Source organism: Dreissena polymorpha, chromosome 6 (assembly GCF_020536995.1).
Source record: "Dreissena polymorpha isolate Duluth1 chromosome 6, UMN_Dpol_1.0, whole genome shotgun sequence".
In the NCBI taxonomy this organism is placed as follows: domain Eukaryota; kingdom Metazoa; phylum Mollusca; class Bivalvia; order Myida; family Dreissenidae; genus Dreissena; species Dreissena polymorpha.
Genome location: NC_068360.1, coordinates 46675204 through 46694307, shown reverse-complemented (window position 1 = coordinate 46694307; position 19104 = coordinate 46675204). Strand labels below are relative to the sequence as shown.

The window sequence follows — 19104 nt, the reverse complement described above, 5'->3', positions numbered from 1 at the left end:
CTTTTGTGTAAATTTGATCTTTTTACGTCAGTGTGCACTTATTATTTATTAATACCCCCGAAACAGGAAGCATCCTTGTGCTTTTTTGTTCTGAGTAGACATCAGTAGCAATTTCGATCCAAAATATGCGGCAATATGTTTCCCCTAAAAGACTTCAAAATTCCAGACAGACAATTGCGGACATTTATCAAGACACCTCAGTCGAGTCCTCACAAAACATATGAACATTTTCTAAACTTAATTTTCGAAAAAGCGTTTCTGTTTTCTTTACACTTTTTATAAATGTGATCCATGTAAATATTCTTGATCCGCAATCAGATTCACTGTGTTTGCAGAGTCGATGTTAATTTGACTTCTCGGTTATGGTATTAGCTTTCGATCTTCCTTGTCAGAAACGAATAATCAAACGATTGAACAATAAGCCGAAACATAGAATTCGTTAATTCAGTTTAGAGAAGTTTTGATATGACATGATAAAAGTATTATGATTATTAATTCTTACATAACAACTAAAATTGTATATAAAATTGACTTAATTTCTTTTGTAATATGTAACACTTTAAAACAATATAAATACTCATAATCTACGAATATTTCGCGAAATATTTCGTAAAATAACGTTATCCCTTACACAATCAGTGTTCCTTATAGCAATAGCCAAAATTTCAACGCTAGATATGGTATGATAACATAAATTTAACGAGATACAAAATCCTCCTTTTTAATTTTGTTAGCACAATACAGTCCATGTTAATTTCCTAAAACAGTATCTATTCATACGACACACGAAAACTAACTTGGTACATAAACATGGGTTAAATATATGTGTCTTGTTCTGTGAAAATTGGGCGAAATGCATGTGCGTAAAGTGTCGTCCCAGATTAGACAGTGCAGTCCGCACAGGCGAATCAGGGACGACACTTTCCGCTTTAATGGTATTTTACGTTTAAAGAAAGTTCCTTTTTACCGAAAATCTAGTTTAAGCGGAAAGTGTCGCCCCTGATTAGCCTGTGAGGACTGCACAGGCTAATATGGGACGACACTTTACGCACATGCATTATACACAGTTTTCTCAAAACAAGACACATTTTGCCCCGAAAAATGAGCATTCTGAATCTTTTTAAATATATGTTACCAGACCACATCTAGCGTTGCAATTTTGGCCATTATTTATAGGAACTTTGATTGTTTATGTGTAACTTTATTTATTTATTTTTTTTACGAAATATTCGTTGATTTTGCGGGTTTATGGGCTTTTTAGTACTAAAACGTTGTGTAATTGATCTTAAACAATTATTTATATTGCTAATCGTTTTAATTAACAGTTCGCTAAGCTATTTCATAACGTTCACGTGCACTTATTTCGCAAACACGTGATACTACCCCTGAACAAAAGCAGGGTATTCACCAACCCGGTCTTAGACTTTAGAACATAAAATAGGCTTTGAACAAATACGCCCAGCGTTTGAATACATACAGGCAACCCATGTTTTTAGTCCCCTAAAATAATGTTCTACATGTAGAATGGATGATATAGAGACAATGAATATTAAGTTTGAATAAAAACCAATGTCTAGACTTAAGTCTAAGAATTAAATGGTGAATACGGGCCCTGGCTAATTGATATACACGCATCACATAAAAGGGAAACATTTTATGACTAAAGGCGGCAACTAATCAGGGGCACATGAACTCATTTAAATAAATGCTAAGAAAGAACGTTCAATCTTCATCACCTGGACAAATATATATTTCATTGTGAGTAAATCAATTATTCCCTAATCTAAATTGCTTCAAAAAACAAAATCGAACAACAACACAACATATAGGTATATGGCATGTTATTGGTATAATTTTGATTAAAACAAAGAAATGTTCTTGTATCAATGTAAAATTATGTTATTTAATTAGTTAATTAGTTATGAACATAAATTAAATAGAAAGTATACTTAGTCATTTTGAACTCCATTCTATACTAGTGTGAACATCTTGACAGCCAGACGTCTATCCTCATCCTCTATCAGCAACCGACATCAGGATATGCGTTTCTTTTGCAGAGCACATACTTTGATATTGCGGCAATTGCAAGACACATAACTTGGCATTCCGCCAATTGCATATTACATAACTTGGCATTCCGCATATTGCAGAGCACATAACGTGGCATTCCGCCAATGGCAGAGCACATAACTTGGCATTCCGCCAATTGCAGAGCACATATTTTGGCATTCCGCCAATTACAGAGCACATACATGTAACTAGGCATTCGGCCTATTTTAAAGCAAATAACTTGGCATTCCGCCAATTGCAGAGCACATACCTTGGCATTTCGTCAATTGCAGAACACATAACCTGCTATTCCGCCATTATCAAACACATAACATGCCAATCCGCCAATATTAATCCACTAAAATATTGTATTTCGCCCACTACAGATCACATCACCACTAACTGACATTCCACTAATCACAACGCGAATTTAACACAAATAACTTATCATAAACCAAGTAGAATCTTGAAAATTATACTCCTCAAACTAGCACCGGCATTGCTTATTCGGGATTTTCGTAACTAAGAAGTTGTCTCCCATTCGGGTAGGTATCACGAGTATCCCGGGAAAAAAGCGGTCCGTCTAAAATGCGTATATGACTCATATCCGCGGATATGACCGAAAAGTGCGGATATGGACGAATACAGGCACTATCGACACTTTTTCTGCAATGTTTATTTCAATGTTTAATAACAAACACACAATATGTGTTAAATATGTTAGTATTGCCTCAAAATATAACAATTTAATAGACATTATCATTTTTCCAACTCTAAAGTCATATCAGCGAACATGCCGAAGTGCCAGAAGATTGTTTTAGGGCTACACACTACAAACAATATAACCACGCCGACACCACATATGTTTTGTTGTATAAGTTTGCATAATGTTTACATAATATACTGAATGTATTATTATTCTTGATGTCGTCTCAAAACTTTAGTATTTATATATACAATATGCTTTAGAAAATAGTAAAGTATTCTTGGGCCGATTATCGCTAGACCACAAGTAATTAATGATGTTACTTTTCCCTGGTTATATTTTTATGTGAATTCAAAATGTTGAATTTATTTAAATATACTGAATGTTATGAATGCATTAAATATTGTCTGAAATGTCACTGTTTCAAGTGGCATTTTTAATTTGAAATTAAATGATGATTTCAAATGCGCGAATATGATAAAATTGACGAATGTGGTTTATCCAATAAAGGATCTATATTTGTAGTGCTATAATAACTTTATGCAAGGTAAAAATATCTTATATTTGATTGCTACTATTTGTTTTATGCTTTCCGGTGGTTTATTGAGAAATATCAGTGAATGAAAACTGATAATTTCACTGTTTCAAACAGTGAAAAGTAACAGTGACAATTATCGATAATTTTAACTGTTTACTGTGAAATGATGTCATTTTTTGACGAAATGACGTCATTATCCCAGCGAAAATATTTAAACAATGTATCCCGATTTTCGTAATTCTGTCTTGACAGAGTTGTCGTTCGTGCGGGTAGGTAAACCTACTTCCGGTGATAAGGAAAACAATGGGGAAATACTACTGTTCTTCGTTAAATGTCATAATTTTAGCGGTATAATCGGTAAATCCTCAAAAAAAGTAACTTTACATAAATTGCTTAAAGACGCATGCAAAAGAAAAGCTTGGATGATAGCAATTCGCCGGAAAAAAATGGTTTCCAATGGCATATACTCGCGTCTGTTCCGACCACTTTGGAGACGGAATCGGTCCAAACTCTGTTGATCGAAACAAAATTCCTACTGAAAATTTACCTCAGCGCAAAGTAGTACTAAAACGTGAAAGAAAGCATCGTTCATTAAGACAGCCAGTTCAAGAAAATATCCCTGTCACCTCCGCCCTACATTTCCATTCATAATACATTAATGATACAATGTTCTTCATGAAACATCAATAAATGTATATAAAGATAACGCTTACGGGAACGCCGACGCCGGGTTGAGTAGGATAGCTCCACTATATGTATATTTAATAATACTAGTAGAGCTTAAAATGGATGAGAAATGTAATTCATTTCTAGCCAAACTTTTTTTCCTTACATTATAAACAAATGGTAATAGCTCTAGTGGTCATATCCACTAAATTTGGACTTATCACTAGTGTCCAAATAAAGTAGACCCTAATTGATTTACCGCACGGCCCAGTAAAACTAGCCAATAGGCTAGCTGTTCGTACATTTCATAAAGGGACTGTCTAGTCGTACAGCTGTTATAACAAAAAATATACAGATTATTTATTGATCTATATGCAGATTTCTATTTCACGCGTCATTAGAAAACATGCTAATGCATGTACTTAGTGTGTGCTACCACGCAGGCTGATTAGATGATGATTGTTTTTCTCTACATGAACGTTCTGCAAGATAATCAGTACATTTGTTTTAGGTTTTAGGTTATGGAGTACAGTACAGGCACCGTGTACTTAAACAAAAACGCCTGTCCGCTGTGTTCACTTTTCCCGATGGGTGACATTTCGTGGGGTATGGGGGGTCAGTACAAAAGGCCTAAAGAAAACCGCAGAATGCGTCTTTGTTATATTACCAAAACAAGCACCGAAAATCCAATATCCTATGTATTCGAAACACAAACTTCCTATAAGCACGTGTATTCAGTAAAAACAATCGTTGTACATGTCATTTAAAATATCGAAGTAATTCTCGTTTATGATATCGAAAACCGGGACTTGCTTTAGACATTTACAATAACGATATTTATTTTCATAAGATTTAATGAAAACAAATGAGAACCAAACAAACGTACACAGACAACACAAAATATAAATAATAATGACAAATCAAACTAAAAAAAAGTTGGTTTATTTTCAAAATATCGCTTTATTTTTCTCCCGATTTCCAGAAAATGCCTTATACATGTTGAATGAAATCTATATATATCTGAGGCTGTTCATTGGTCGGTGTCCAAGAATATTCATGAACTGCACACGGCACTTTATGTGCAATGCCAATTCTAAATCATTTGCGAGATACCCCGATACTTAAATGGAAATTCGCAACGAAGCTTGAACAATGTTGTCTGCTCATCGCAGTTTTGTGTTCATAAATAAAAACACCCATGCCTATTTTCGTGCGCATTTTGTGAAGACAAAAACTGGACACGAAAATCTCATTGGCATATACATGTATTTATTTGTGGCTAAAATTTGTAACAGAACACGAACTGTACACTATGCGCGCACACCACATTAAGTTATTTACGCACATTGGCCCGATTGGATTCCTATTTCATCAAGTCTTTAAATAGAATCATTTGCTGAAATTCATTTGATACTTTCCAAAATTGCCAACGTCTGTGTTGTTGACATTCTTGTCAATATTATCGTCTATATTTCACACCCATATTAAATTTGCTTTTAAAAATGGAAATCGGGCATATATGGGATTATCGAGTAATAGTAAAAGATGGGAGAAGTTGCATGTATGCGATTGAGACAGTTGAGATGTATGTATCGGGGAATCAACAGACTCGGGATAATACGATAACTACAATCAGTTATGATTTCTCCATGGCTTCAAACTGTGAATTGCATAATCAAACATCCAGGAGCGGTTTCATACAGCTAGGTGCGAACACAGTTTTCTTTTATACGCGGCGTTTAAAGAGACAGAAAACACTGTCATGAGCATGGGTGTGAAATACATTATTCATTATCACTTTTAAATGAAAGGGATCAATACAATACTTTTATGTTCAATTATTATTTTTAGCGGAAACAATGGACACCGCGGTAGATATTATGGGTCCGCGGTGATTCGCGGTGTTCGCCTTATCGAAAACAGCCCCGCGACATTTGATCTGAACACCCATTGTGTGGTTCATATGGTAAGCGAACACAGTGAAATGAACATCGCGTCGAGTGGCGTTTGTTTAAGTACACGGTGTCTGTACTGTATATAAATACACATTGTACATGCACATATCACAGGGGTTTCCAGCCTTATATAACAGGGGCCTATAAAAGGCCCCTTCCCAAATGAAAATTTCTTGAAAATCATGCAGTTTTCCCCAAAATCCTAATTTACATCAGCTTTTTTTTTGCTATCTTCAATATTGCAAAAGTTATGGGCAATGTTAAAGTTTTGGGACGGACGGAGAGACTGACTGACTGACAGTTCAAAGTACTGCTATATGCCACTGCCACCCTCCCGGGAGCATAAAAACAACAAAAGTAATACAATTTATCAAAAACGCAAAACATACAAGGGCTATTAAATATTAATAAACTTACCATTTGTGTTGTTCAATTGTGTATAGTAAATCATTGTTGATGGCATTTTCTTCATTTTCTTTACTACACAATTTTATATACACTCCAATTGTTCGTTGGCTATAAATCAGCTAATGTTCAGGCTTTGCTTTCATTGTCATAAAACAAAAAGAAAAAAAATGCTGCATTGAATAGCTTTAGCTTTATGGCTGGTCTCGAGACATGTCTTTGTGTTGGTGCAGACTTCATTTTGTATTTGTAACACATTGAATCTTACTTTTCTGTAATGGAGTATGAAATACATGAAATCATATTAGACTTTTTTTGTTCTCAAACAATTATTATAAGTTATATAAAGTATGAATATTATCAAGAAGGAACATTATAATTGTCATACAAAACTGTTCAGGGCTCGATGTTAAACTGATAACTAACTTGACTTGCCAGGCAAGTACTTTGAAAATCTACTTGCCCGGAAGTGTCTAACCAGACGAGTAGGTTTTTGAATAACTTGCCGGCACCCAAACGTAATAGGACAACCATTAATATTGAGCCCTGCTGAAGTTAAGAAAATATATAGTTCAGATAAAAAAAACCTGTAAGAAAGCCATATGTTGTTCGTTGATCATTGGCATATATCAGACTGGGTAATCACGTGATAGACAAGATGGCGACATCCATGCCGAGGCAGGTGTTTTTCGTCGTTTGGTACCCTTTATAACTTGTATTATTATTTTTTATTCCGCTCACTTTCCAGCCATATTAGGACGAAAGTTACTGGCTTTTATTTCATAGTAATATTCGCTCTATATCTCGACTTTACTTGATGCAAAATTTCTAAGCGGATGACCTAATTAGGGCTCCACTATGAAAATTTGCGGGGAGTAAAGTCGAGATATAAAGCGAAATCAAATACAAAATAAACGTCTTCGTTTGTTGTTTTGTTTGTTATTTCTTTGTTATTAGATACTACTACTACTACTTATAATAATAATAACACATTAATTTAAGTTACATTATGTTCTGAATATGAACATAAAACTTGATCATAAGTGAATATAAGTCTAACAATAAAGAGGTCTGTGTAGACTTGCTTATTTCTTCTTTTTTTTTCGCATGTCTGAGTTTTAACTGAAATACAAAATATGTAGTTAAGTGTCGGACACTTTAAATTTCTTCAAATACACAATTATTTTCCTGATATTCTCCATATAACTATTAATATTATCTCCTTTAACATTAAAACAATATCTTAATGCATGTACAATCGTATCGCCGTTGAGCAATGACAATCACTGAACGAACCTTAGCATTCAAATTGCACGCTTTGTCGAAACAATCATGTGCTCATCGTCATAAGCTGTGTGTGCAACATCGTTGGTTTTGTGTTGACATAAATGATGTTGATTTTTTTTTACTGTACAAATGTATTATTCAAAATGAGTGACTAGGTGTCACTAAATGCGTGTTACTGGGGATTTACAAGTCTGTAACTGGATGGTTTATAATGTATTTCACTGTCCATTGTCCGACTTTTAAAGTCGTTCGACTTTTCACGGATTTACCTACGACAAGAAAATCATGAATCGCGGAAACATATTTCAGGATAAACTATTCCACAACCATAAGATTTTTTAACTATGTGACTCAAGACAAATGATCACGAACATGAAGTTTATAACGAAAAGGATGGTTCGTGTGCAGCATTGCATATATCACGTATAATCCTACTTGTATCGTGTTAAAAACACACAAAGTTTCGTTTTCTGTTCCTAGGTGTTAATACACACACAAAAAATGTGTCGAGTTTACAAATGACGCGCATTGTTTTAGGCTTTGTAACACTATGCTGCATGCATCATAATATTATGAATTGTAGCATGCGTGTGTGTTTTTAATTCGAAGTTTATTTACAAGTCTGAGTTTTCATGACTACAGTAAATGCCTTTTCAGGGCAAAATATTAAAGTTTGAGCCAAAGTTGGTCAAATTTACCCCGGTTTCCCGGCTGTTGGTCAAAGAAAGAAGTTTGATCCCAATAGACCAGTGCACGATGTTCAATGAGACCTTAATGTGCACTGGTAGACCATTAATAAATTGTATTATGCATAAAACCGACAAAATTAAATCCTCATCTAAAGATAGATGTTCACGCCCCGCCTACTCGTTTGCGGCATTGATTAACTCCGCCTTTTCATCTCTATTCATCGCTGACATTGACTGCGCATGCGTAGAGATAAATTAATCCCTTGTAGAGTCATCTCTTGCGCTGAATTCATCTCTAGTTGGGATTAGTTCATCTCCAGCGATGAATTCATCCATTAGAGAGCTTAATTCATCGCAATTAATCCCTAATAGAGATGAATTCGGTGAAAACGGGGTAAAAACGGATTAATCCCTAAAAATCGGCTGAATGAGGGTTATTTTTTAGAGACTCTTAAGAGATTAATCCCGGAAAAAATCCCTAACCCCACTGTAAGGTATATGCCATCGTTTACATTTGTTGATATAGCAAAGAGTCATTAGCTCAATTTCTGATTATTTCAAATAACAAACGAAAAAAACAAAGCGCATAGGGGAGCATTCAACACTTTCAATGTTTGGTTTGCATATTAGCCGTTTCTAATACTGCCCTGACAATCTATACAATTATTTATGAAACAACAGAAATAAGATGCGAACTTAGCTAATCGTTTACATTCAAATAATGCCCTTGGTTTTATATTTATTATTAACTATACAAACAATGATTGTACAAAATGTCTAAAAAAACTTCATCATAACATGCAAACAATGTATATTGTTTTTCGGCCATTTTGAAATGAAGATATGATGTATATGATGTTTTTTTATGATTCTTTATGGGATTGAAATTATTTACATGATACAACTAGAAAGTCAACAAATGGAACCATTATTTGAACAAATTAATCTTAAATCATCTGCCGCCGAATGTGCACTATCTACTTTAACATACGCGATGGTCAGCGTTGAAATTGCTGTTACACAGATCATTGTATGCGCAACATACATTAGAGCTATCGTCATGTACATGCTTAAAATGTAAGTTCATCAGTCACTGTATCATTTCTTCTGGATTATCCGCTTTGTTCACACGTGAAAGACTTTTTTATTGGTCGCTTAATGTACCATTGCAAATTTATCTGTCACTAACGGCCATTTGCCAAGTTTATGTTGGGTTGTTTAGGAATGTCTATTTGTTTGGAAAAAGTAAGCTCAGAGCGAAGCCTCATCGTCAGCACACGTTTTGTTCGGAAGTACAATATCGCTCCCTGGGTGCAAAACATGTACCATGTGACTATGAAATTAGTAAACATAAACGATTACGATTAAGCATACGACTGTGTCAAGAAAGACTGCGTTACTACATGCATTGAAAAGCATCGTCCTGACAAACATGTTCATGTTATGTGAGATTTGCATTAAGGTTTAAGATTAAACGGGTGTCTGATGTTGAGTTTTTGTATATGTACAAGTACCTTATTGGACATGGTGTATATATAGAGATATATGTCCATGAATCTCGTTAAACTGCTTAACATGTTTATATTATTGTCAACCAAGTTTGAACAATCCAAAATACGTTACGCCGAAATCACTTTTCGAAAGGAATTCGATTTTGGAAACTTTTACGTAGACTAAATCGCCCTTATTGAGAAGGACAGACGCGCCGACATAGCTAGTGTAGCGCCCGTAATCTTTTTTCTGTTCCCAGCACTGCGTGACGTCACTCCGCAATAGTTCCTCGTGACTAGTAGGGTATATCATATTGTACCGGTAAACGACGTGGATCAAAGACTGAGAGGGACTCGGAAACTCTAGAGGCGCTTCCGGGTTGTAGTATATGAGAAGGCCCACCTGGCTGTACAGAAAGTATCGGCCGGACTCCGGGATGACTAGGGAACGGTTGTCAGACGAAAGCCGGATATTGGTAAGGTGAGTCCCCGGTGCGACAGGGCCAAAACTCCAGTTCCGGATTTGTGCATCGGTCTCTGAAAACGTATGCTATTTTATATTTAAAAAAAACAACAACAACTGACAGTTATTGGAAATTATACTTGTTTGCGATTTGATTTAAATAAGCTTAGATAGGTGTATTTGCGAAGGCATTTGCATTTGCAGCTCCATTTGCCAGCGAAACACCATTATCGATTCTATTCTCTAGTGGCATAAATGATAAGGCAAACGATGACCAGCCACTTCTGATTACTTTACTATTTACTGTAACAGTAACAGTTAAATAACTGTTTAGAAAAACCCGTCCCTCTAGTACTTAATATGTTTTGGTCAGTAGAAGAACATGCATATATTCAAGGGCAACAGCTGCAATGGGATTATTGTGAGAAGAGGGGCCACTAAACATCGCCTTCGTTGACTTTAATTATTCATTTGGTGTAGTCAAATGCCGCAAATGTTGGATGTCCCTGCAATACACTTATGGACCTCGGTCTTCAATAATGAGAATGTTCAAGACATTACTCGTCCTTCAGCGAAATCATTTGATTTCCTTTTGATACAAAACCTGCAGCTAATCGACCGCTGAGAAGATGCGAGACATTATGAGACTTATTGCCATTCTCAAACTGCCCAACAATAGTATATAGTGTTCAAACGTGTTCTGACCTTGCTTTATTTGTAAACGTCTGTTCATAGCATTGTTCTTCCGTTTTTACATAGTCCCGAACCCGAACAATACTGACGCAGCGGGACCTTTGACCTGATATGTCATACCAAATGACTGTGCTTAACAATAATGAAGGTCAAGTTTCTTTTTACTCCCGAATTCACGAGGATGTTCTCGGTAGCGCTAGGCAAACCGGGTTCCAAAAAGAAATTTTTAGTACACAAATATCATGGTTTATTTTCTCAGAAAAGCATGCAATAAACAGTTACACTTCAAGATACAGACGAGGATATCGCTTCGAGTACGTGAGTTTGTAAATATGACTAAAATCAAAAGGCGCAGTTGCAGATAACATCAGATTCAGTAAAACATATTGTGAATGTGTACGTTAACAAAATATAACAAAGATTTTACTTAAGGAAAAAAAAAAACAGACGGCGATACATGTACTCTTACAGGCATGATTGTTTGTACCAGCGGCTGATAATTTTTCGTTGTCCTGAATTGATCTGTGTTAATTTTGCGATTTTGTCAAATGTTGAACGTCGTGAAATATAAACGCACAAATGAGAGAACATTTATGGTTATTGAATTGGAATGCATAAATAATGCATACACGCGCGCTGTTGCTATTGTCATTCAATACGCTATTTTTTATTTCAACTGTGTAATAAGCAAACTATGAAAAAAAAATCATGGACACTCAAAATCTTTACAAAACCCAATTACCCTGGGAGCCGTTTTAATAACGGTTGCAGCGCAGTTGCAGTTGCAGTAACAAGTTGCAACATTTTCTCATCGATTTGCAACTCTCGAATAAGTGCGTTTCATTAATGCGCTTGCAACTTTCATAGGTTGAATGTTACTTTTCCGAAAATCGTTACGGCATTTACGCGCGAAACTGTCAGACGAACTGTAAACAAAAATGGCGTCGAGAAGTTGTTACTGGACTCACGAAGAAAAAGACGCCCTAGTTGACGGTTATATCCAGTATTGGGAAATTCGTGTCGGAAAATTCTCTGAAAAGTCACAAATGAAAAAAGGAGAAGAAGTTTTCCGCTGTTTTAGAAATGTACGTATTGTTTTATCATTTATGCAAGTTTGTTCAGTTGACAACTGTCAATCACAGGGGCCAGTAAAAAAAATAGTATATGTAAGAAAAAGGAAAAGGGCTCCAACGCAATCCTACTACCGGGCATGAATTCCAAGGCACTGCTACACAATTCATATGTTTATCACGAAAAACTCTGCACATATTTACAGCAAAATAAACTAGAAATGTCGCGGCAAAGGCCGACGTGTATCCCCACGCCGCATGTTTGACCCAGGGGCGCCCCATGGTTTGTAATGGGGCCATGCACAGTTGAGATTGACCGTATTTTCATAAGAGCAGTTCAGTATCAATTAGAAGTGAATCGGTGTAGAAATGAAGAAGTTAAGTAAAAGGCAATTTCGGGTGGGTGAGGCCTATGTGGGCGGGGTGCCCCAGGGTTGGCAATGTGGCTATGCATATTTGAGATTGACCGTATTGTCATAAGAATTGTTCAGTATCAATTAGAAGTGAATCGGTGTAGAAATGAAGAAATTATAGTAATTGGCAATTTTGTGTGGGTGTGGCCTATTTAGGCGGGGCGCCCCAGGGTTGGTAATGCGGCCATGCATAGTTGAGATTGACCGTATTGTCATGCATAGTTGAGATTGACCGTATTGTCATAAGAGAATTTCAGTATCAATTTGAAGTGAATCGGTTTAGAAATGAAGAAATTATAGTAAAAGGCAACTTTGGGTAGGTGTTGTCTATGTGGGCGGAGTGCCCCAGGGTTGGTAATGGGGCCATGCATTGTTGAGATTGAACGTATTGTCATGACAGAGGTTATGTATCAATTTGAAGTAAATCGGTGCAGAAATGAAGAAGTTAATGTAAAATAACATAAAAACATGAGTGAAAATCTCTGACCCGTCCCCGCCCCAACCCCCATAACTTTTGACCCAGGGGTCAGATCAAAATTCCAAATAGTGCAGGGTCGCACATACGTTCATAGCAACCATGTGTGTAAGTTTCAAGGTTCTAGTGCTTAAAGTGTAGGAGGAGAGAGTAGCCAGGACGGACAGACAGACGGACAGACGGACGACGGAGATCCCCGGTAATTATCTCTTCAACGGTACCTATGTCATTCCATTCGACGCCGTATTAAACTGTCCACATGGCCTTAAACACGAGAAATTGTCCAAAATTCGGTCGATGTAGCTAAGCCTGTCCACTTGTGTTTACACTGGAGGAGTCCTGGAAGGCACGTTATTAGCGATTCCCCGATAAATTGTCTATGTCTCCATATAAAACACATCCAAGGAACACCATCCACGTCAATAGCTCGCTCGGTCTCCGAATATTAGCCAAGAAATCAACTCATTTTTACGCACAATAATTATAAACGTCAAACGCAGCAATTTGCCGGTGTCAATCTAAATTATTTAACTTCTTACAATTTCAACCAATCAAATAACGCGTTCAAAATCTGCGCGATGCGGTGACATTGACACCGGCAAAAGGCTGCTTTTGACGTTTAGAATTATTGTGTGTAAAAACGAGTTGATTTTTTTGTTTTTATTATCGCCTTAACTGTGTTTTGAACCTGTAAACTGCTGTATATCGAATGGTTTAACTTGCAAAGCGATATAATTTGATTCGTTGTAGTTTAACGCGTAATAATACCTCACATCAATGTGATATACGTTTAGCTTTTTTGTTTAACTAAGTTCCCGTTAGTACCGTCTTAAATTACCTGTTACACTTTCCGGACTTGTGCTTATTAGAAGAACTTCGGTAATATGAGTATGGCACGTTTCCATTTAGAAGAACTTGAGTTCGATGATTCACACTATGTCTTTTAGAATAAATAACAAAGCATGAAGCGAGGCCACAGTGCAAGAAGTGATCTCGGCTTATTTCACTCGCGAAGGAGGTGACCTGAAGTTTTTTATTTTGAAAATTCGTGGTAGGCCATTATACAGTAACAAACACTATTAGAACCTCGACTAGCTAACCCCCTATGTAAAAACAACGGTTTTAAGAACCGATGTTCACTAAAAAACGCTATTGATTTTTTTACAATATATGGAGAACGTAGTATATACATTGGGTTCCGACAATCATGACATTCAATCCCCGCACAGTTTATATGTGTGGTGGTTTTTGTTTAAAATTGCATGATGGGTGACAAAAATTCAGTATGGACGTACTGTTGTATTGCGAAATACAAGGCTCAACATTAACGGTTGTCCCATTACCCCTGGCAAGTAAAATTTGGGTTCGGGCAAGTTATTTTATAATTTAGTTGTCCGCCTGGGAAAGTGCAAAAAATAATAAAGAGCATGTAAATTAGACTTTCATTAGACTTTAATTACAGAAATCATTTTGTTAAATGTTCAAAAATAAAAAAGGTTTTGTGGTGTATCATTTTGATCTTTATTACAAAAAGATATGAGGTTTACAGTTAATGTTATATTTCATATTTAGGCAAGCGGCTTTACGTTCGGGGCAAGTAGATTTTCTAAGTACTTGCCTGCCAGGGCAAGTTGGTTTTTCGGTTAATGTAATATGACCTTTGCCCGCTGCCTGTTTGAGTCGAGGGTAGGGTGATATTAGATCGTTGGCATTGTGGCGAGCTAATTTAAATTAGCAAGGACAACGACAAAGTTACAGTCTGCATTAGCTGTTTACGGTGCAATTTGACATTTGACTTCTAAGTAAGAGTTTGACCTCTGAGGTGCGTCGACGGGTATTATATCCGACACGCTAAATCCATATCGTGGTCATTCATTACAAGTCATGTACAGTTAGATGATGAATGACAAAGTTTCAGTCAGTACAAGCTGTTTTATTGAAAACAATTGACCTTTGACTTCTAATTATGGCATTGACCATTGTGGAAGGAACAAGGTTATTACACATGACACTTATTATTATGATTGACCATTTGTGATAAGATATTTTCAATGAGGAATAAAAAAACATACAATCAAGCACGTGCTTTCGGAAAAATACACATTTAGCAAATTTAGCTGTATATTCTGGAGTAATAGAGTATTGTCAACGAATACTTCACAATTGGTATCTTCATATTCAATAATTCAATCATTTGTAAAAACATTGAATTGGCATAATCAAATTATAAGTATACTTATTTTAATTGCTCAAATAAAGAAGATACTGCCTGACAAAGTGATACTCGTCCTCTTAATATTTTCACGTGCGGCATGAGAAATAAAAGTCATTTTGAGTAATTTTGTTAACGCATTTATTTTTCACCCATCATGCTCATGCAGGCATAAATTGGTAAAGCTTTCAGGCGAAATACAATTAAGAACGATACTTTATTACGGCATTTTAGTCAGGTGTTCTAACGCTCGCTAAATAACCAAGTATTCCCTATAATATTATGTACCTCCGATCGCACTTGTAAATTAAAGATATAAAGGTATATCGATTTATGCATTTTAGGATAAGTGAAGGGTATTAAGGTTACAGACCGTGTTTATATGCAGTTGTTGATGTACAAGTACAGCTCATTTCCGTAATGTGTACTCATGTGAGTATAGAAAATCGGGCTTGGTGTAAATTTCTTACTCACAAGAGCCCCAATCTTTGTAAAAATGAAGACGTTTAGACGAATGAAGATTAAATAGCGCAATATCACGATATTTTAAACAGTATATCAGTTATTGAACAAAGGCATTAATATTACCTTTAATTGGCAAGTATATTTAAGCACATACATATATTGTTCATGGAGTTGAGCGTTAAAGGATATAATATTTAAAGAAATACTTATGTTAATTTATGCTATATTAAATATATTTTATGAAGTAAAAATAACATTGTTTTTATAATTATGTTAAGAAAAAATAAAATGCACGAGTTATATAGCTCACCTTTATTTACTGGCTGTGTCCCGGCCTGAAGGTGCGCTGATATGTTGCCGAATGAGTTGCCATTGGCGGAAAATGACGGGGAGCCAGCAGTTACTGTATCGGAAGCGTTGCACGTGTAAGACGACTTCGTCTCTGAGAATTAAATTTGCATTATTAAAAAACGTGTTGGTTGAATCTTTATTCTTACAATTTAAACCTAAAGTGGCAACCGTTTTAATAACGACGGCAGTTAAAAACATGAAACCATGTTTTGTGTAACCTATTATGATTTTAATACAAAATATTAAGTCTAAAAGTATAATTGTTAAAAATAAAAAACCGAACCTGTAGAGCATCTTTCCATCTGTTTTCTCTTTGCAAACTGCAAATAAAACAATGCGCAGCTTACCAATCTTGTTAATTACAGATTAGAGCAGTATTGTGATTTATACATACATTAACGGCAAATAAACACATATTTTGTTGGTTTAAAACGATGAATATTATCGCATGCATCCTGTTAACTTACCAAGTTGAAGAGAACAGAAATCTGCGTCACCAATTTTGCACAACAAATGCCTTGTCCTTTCTCTTCGTGTTTCATCAAATCACCTAGTTCAGATGTGTCCGCCGAAAATGGTTCCAATAAAAGCTCTGCACACGGAAGACACAGTCTGTTGTTTCCTTCTGACTGCGTAACCGCAATGCGCAAGTTTTCCGTTGTTGTTTGTAGTTTTGTTATAACCGACTGCTGACGAATTTGAAGAATAAGCGCAGCAAACGACACGACGCAGCAAAGACCAGCAATTAGAGCAATAATAACAACTGACAGTCTTGATACGATATTACCTCTATCAGTCGTCTTTGTCCCTTCATTGGCGCTGAATCGTCGCTGATGACTATATAAGCTGTCACGTGACCTCAAAATGGCCCTCTTCTTCTTCACCGGAAGTCCATTGGACACGTGACAATCGCTTATCCTGGATTGCGTTGGAAAAGTTTGCGCCGACGGTACATTTTCATTTAAAGAAAAAATCGTGTTACACGCGCGCCCTTCGATGTCTTTATTGAGGATACTCTGCTGTAATACCGTACACGTGCAGCAAACGTCTGGCAACGTCTTATTGAGGTCCATTGACATGTTTCATGGGTCTGCAGAAGAATCCAGAGATATTGCACATCAAACTAAGCCCTTGTAACTTGCGTATATTTTTTTTAAACTTATAGAATTTATGCTTCCATCACTGCTCTGTGTACCTTAGTTCGCTGAAAATAAAATCATGTTTTTTACTATCAGTTTGAATTTGAAGAATTTATTATTATTATTAAAAGTAAATGCACTTAACATGGAAGTCCGTGCACAACATGCGACTATTTCTATCTGCTTTGATTCATATATCTAGTGATCTACTGAAATTCTGTCCTTGACTTATCGCATTAAAACTGTAATATTAAGAATGTTTTCGCACCTGCATTCAATCATAACAATAATGCTTATCAGAAGGTAAGTACGTTATTTATATGTTTTCATAAACGCTCTTCAATTTAAAAATCAGTTTTAATTTACGGAAAACGCATGTTTTCCTTATGCAACAAGTATTATTAATGAATCAAAGGGAACTACATTTTTGGTAAATGTAGTTTATTGCTCACGATTTAATTTAAGATTACACGCATCAACTGCAAAACATAATTTAGTTTATGTACTTCCGTTATACGAGCGTTAAATGACGAAACGAAACATAATTTCGAATTGATAAAAAAACACCTTTCAAATGGTTTATAAAAGTCGACATAAGCATTGACAACTATACATTACAAAAACCGCTTACTTCAAAACTTGCACAATGAAAATTTAAATCCCAAAATAAATTTCGCGAAAAACATATACTAGCTGTCAAATATGTGCGTAAAGGTTTTAACAAATAATATACTAAATAGTAACTTCACATCTTTCAGACATTTAAAATCATGCAAATGAGTGCAAAAAACTACACGACAACAATTAGCAATCATTACAGACAAAAACATGCATATAAAACTTTATTTTTGACGGGTAATTAGGCGTACATAACATATATATGTTTTATACGTACCCAAATAGTTTTCATAGTTGAATAACAAAAATTAAAAATATGCAATTTACAAACTGTAATCTTACAATAACATACACAAACAATTAACTTTTTAAGTATACATATTTTTTACACAGTACACATACTAGCAAATACAATAGCTAAATACTTAAGAATTAGTCCTGACGTTGCTCTATGTATGTAAATTTGGATGTAAATGAATAAAAGGATATATACATACTTGTATATGCATGCTTAAATTAGAAAGGAAAAGAAATGTGACGTTGATTGTAGCTGTACATTTTAGTGCGTTATCCGACCCGTTTATCGTTTCCACTAAAAGCGACTACTGGAAATGAAATTAACAAACGAAAGTTAGCTGATTAATGATCTATCTATAGAATACGTAGAAATAGTTGAATCATGTTGCGTAATGGTGATATCAGTGTAAACGTAGTTTTTATCAAGCAAGTTTACATGTAACTAAAATGGGGCTATTTGTGTAAAATGGTTTTTGGTTGTATACATTACCGAAAAAGAACAAGAAACACAGAGTTGCATGGCATTCTCATTTTATAAAATATTATAGTTGCTCCCGCATTTAGTGAACAATTCTAATGATATTTAATTCGACAACGTTGTATTTATTATTTGAGAATTAAGAATAATTGTATACATAGACTTGTAAAAGACTGAGATACATGCGTTTCGAAAGGCGTGTGCATTTTTTGTTCTGGCTTTTGTGCAAAATAGACGTAAAGGATATAATATCTTACAACCTGAATGTTTTATTAACAAGGAATTTGGGTGATAAGTGTATTAATTAATGGCCACTATTCAATTCTATTTAAAACTTATATCTTGTTCAGTTTTTCCATATTTTCTACTAATTGACTCGATACTAGCGGGAAACACTTTTTCCATAAATATGACTCTTGTCAAACAGTCTGACTTAGTATAAAAACATATGAGGAAAACAAACATGCAATTAACTTCTACAATAGCTTACTGTGTACTTTCAGTTGGCAATTTTCTGGATAATACCACGACGTAGATATTCTTTTATCAATTAAAAAGCTTGGTTTCGGGTTTCTGGTAATGTGTTTTAAATATGAAATCGACATACGTACTGTATACTTAAAAGAAAATACCTAATTTGTCTTA

At 35.4% G+C, this 19104-nt stretch overlaps 2 protein-coding genes across 6 annotated transcripts in view; both read right to left on the bottom strand.

The window, feature by feature from the left end:
* Positions 1-2548, bottom strand: part of LOC127835425 (uncharacterized) — a 61696-nt gene extending 59148 nt beyond the window's left edge. Inside the window, exon 1 of the mRNA XM_052361850.1 lies at positions 2321-2548. The gene's annotated coding sequence lies outside the window, so the exon portion shown is untranslated. The remainder of the gene's footprint in view (positions 1-2320) is intronic.
* A 6474-nt stretch (positions 2549-9022) lies between these two features.
* On the bottom strand, positions 9023-18302 carry LOC127836267 (uncharacterized). 5 transcript variants are annotated; one of them, XM_052362762.1, is made up of 5 exons: positions 18182-18302; positions 16395-17131; positions 16211-16247; positions 15887-16018; positions 9023-10322 (listed from the first exon to the last, which is right to left on the bottom strand). In XM_052362762.1, the coding sequence occupies exons 2-5, from the start codon at positions 17004-17006 to the stop codon at positions 9886-9888; spliced, it is 1218 nt and encodes a 405-aa protein (XP_052218722.1). In that variant the 5' UTR covers positions 17007-17131; positions 18182-18302; the 3' UTR covers positions 9023-9885. The 5 variants fall into 5 exon arrangements, with proteins under 5 accessions (XP_052218722.1, XP_052218726.1, XP_052218723.1 ...); XM_052362766.1 differs by having other exon boundaries at positions 16395-17017; positions 18182-18290; XM_052362763.1 differs by having other exon boundaries at positions 18110-18201.
* Between the last annotated feature and the right edge of the window lie 802 nt (positions 18303-19104).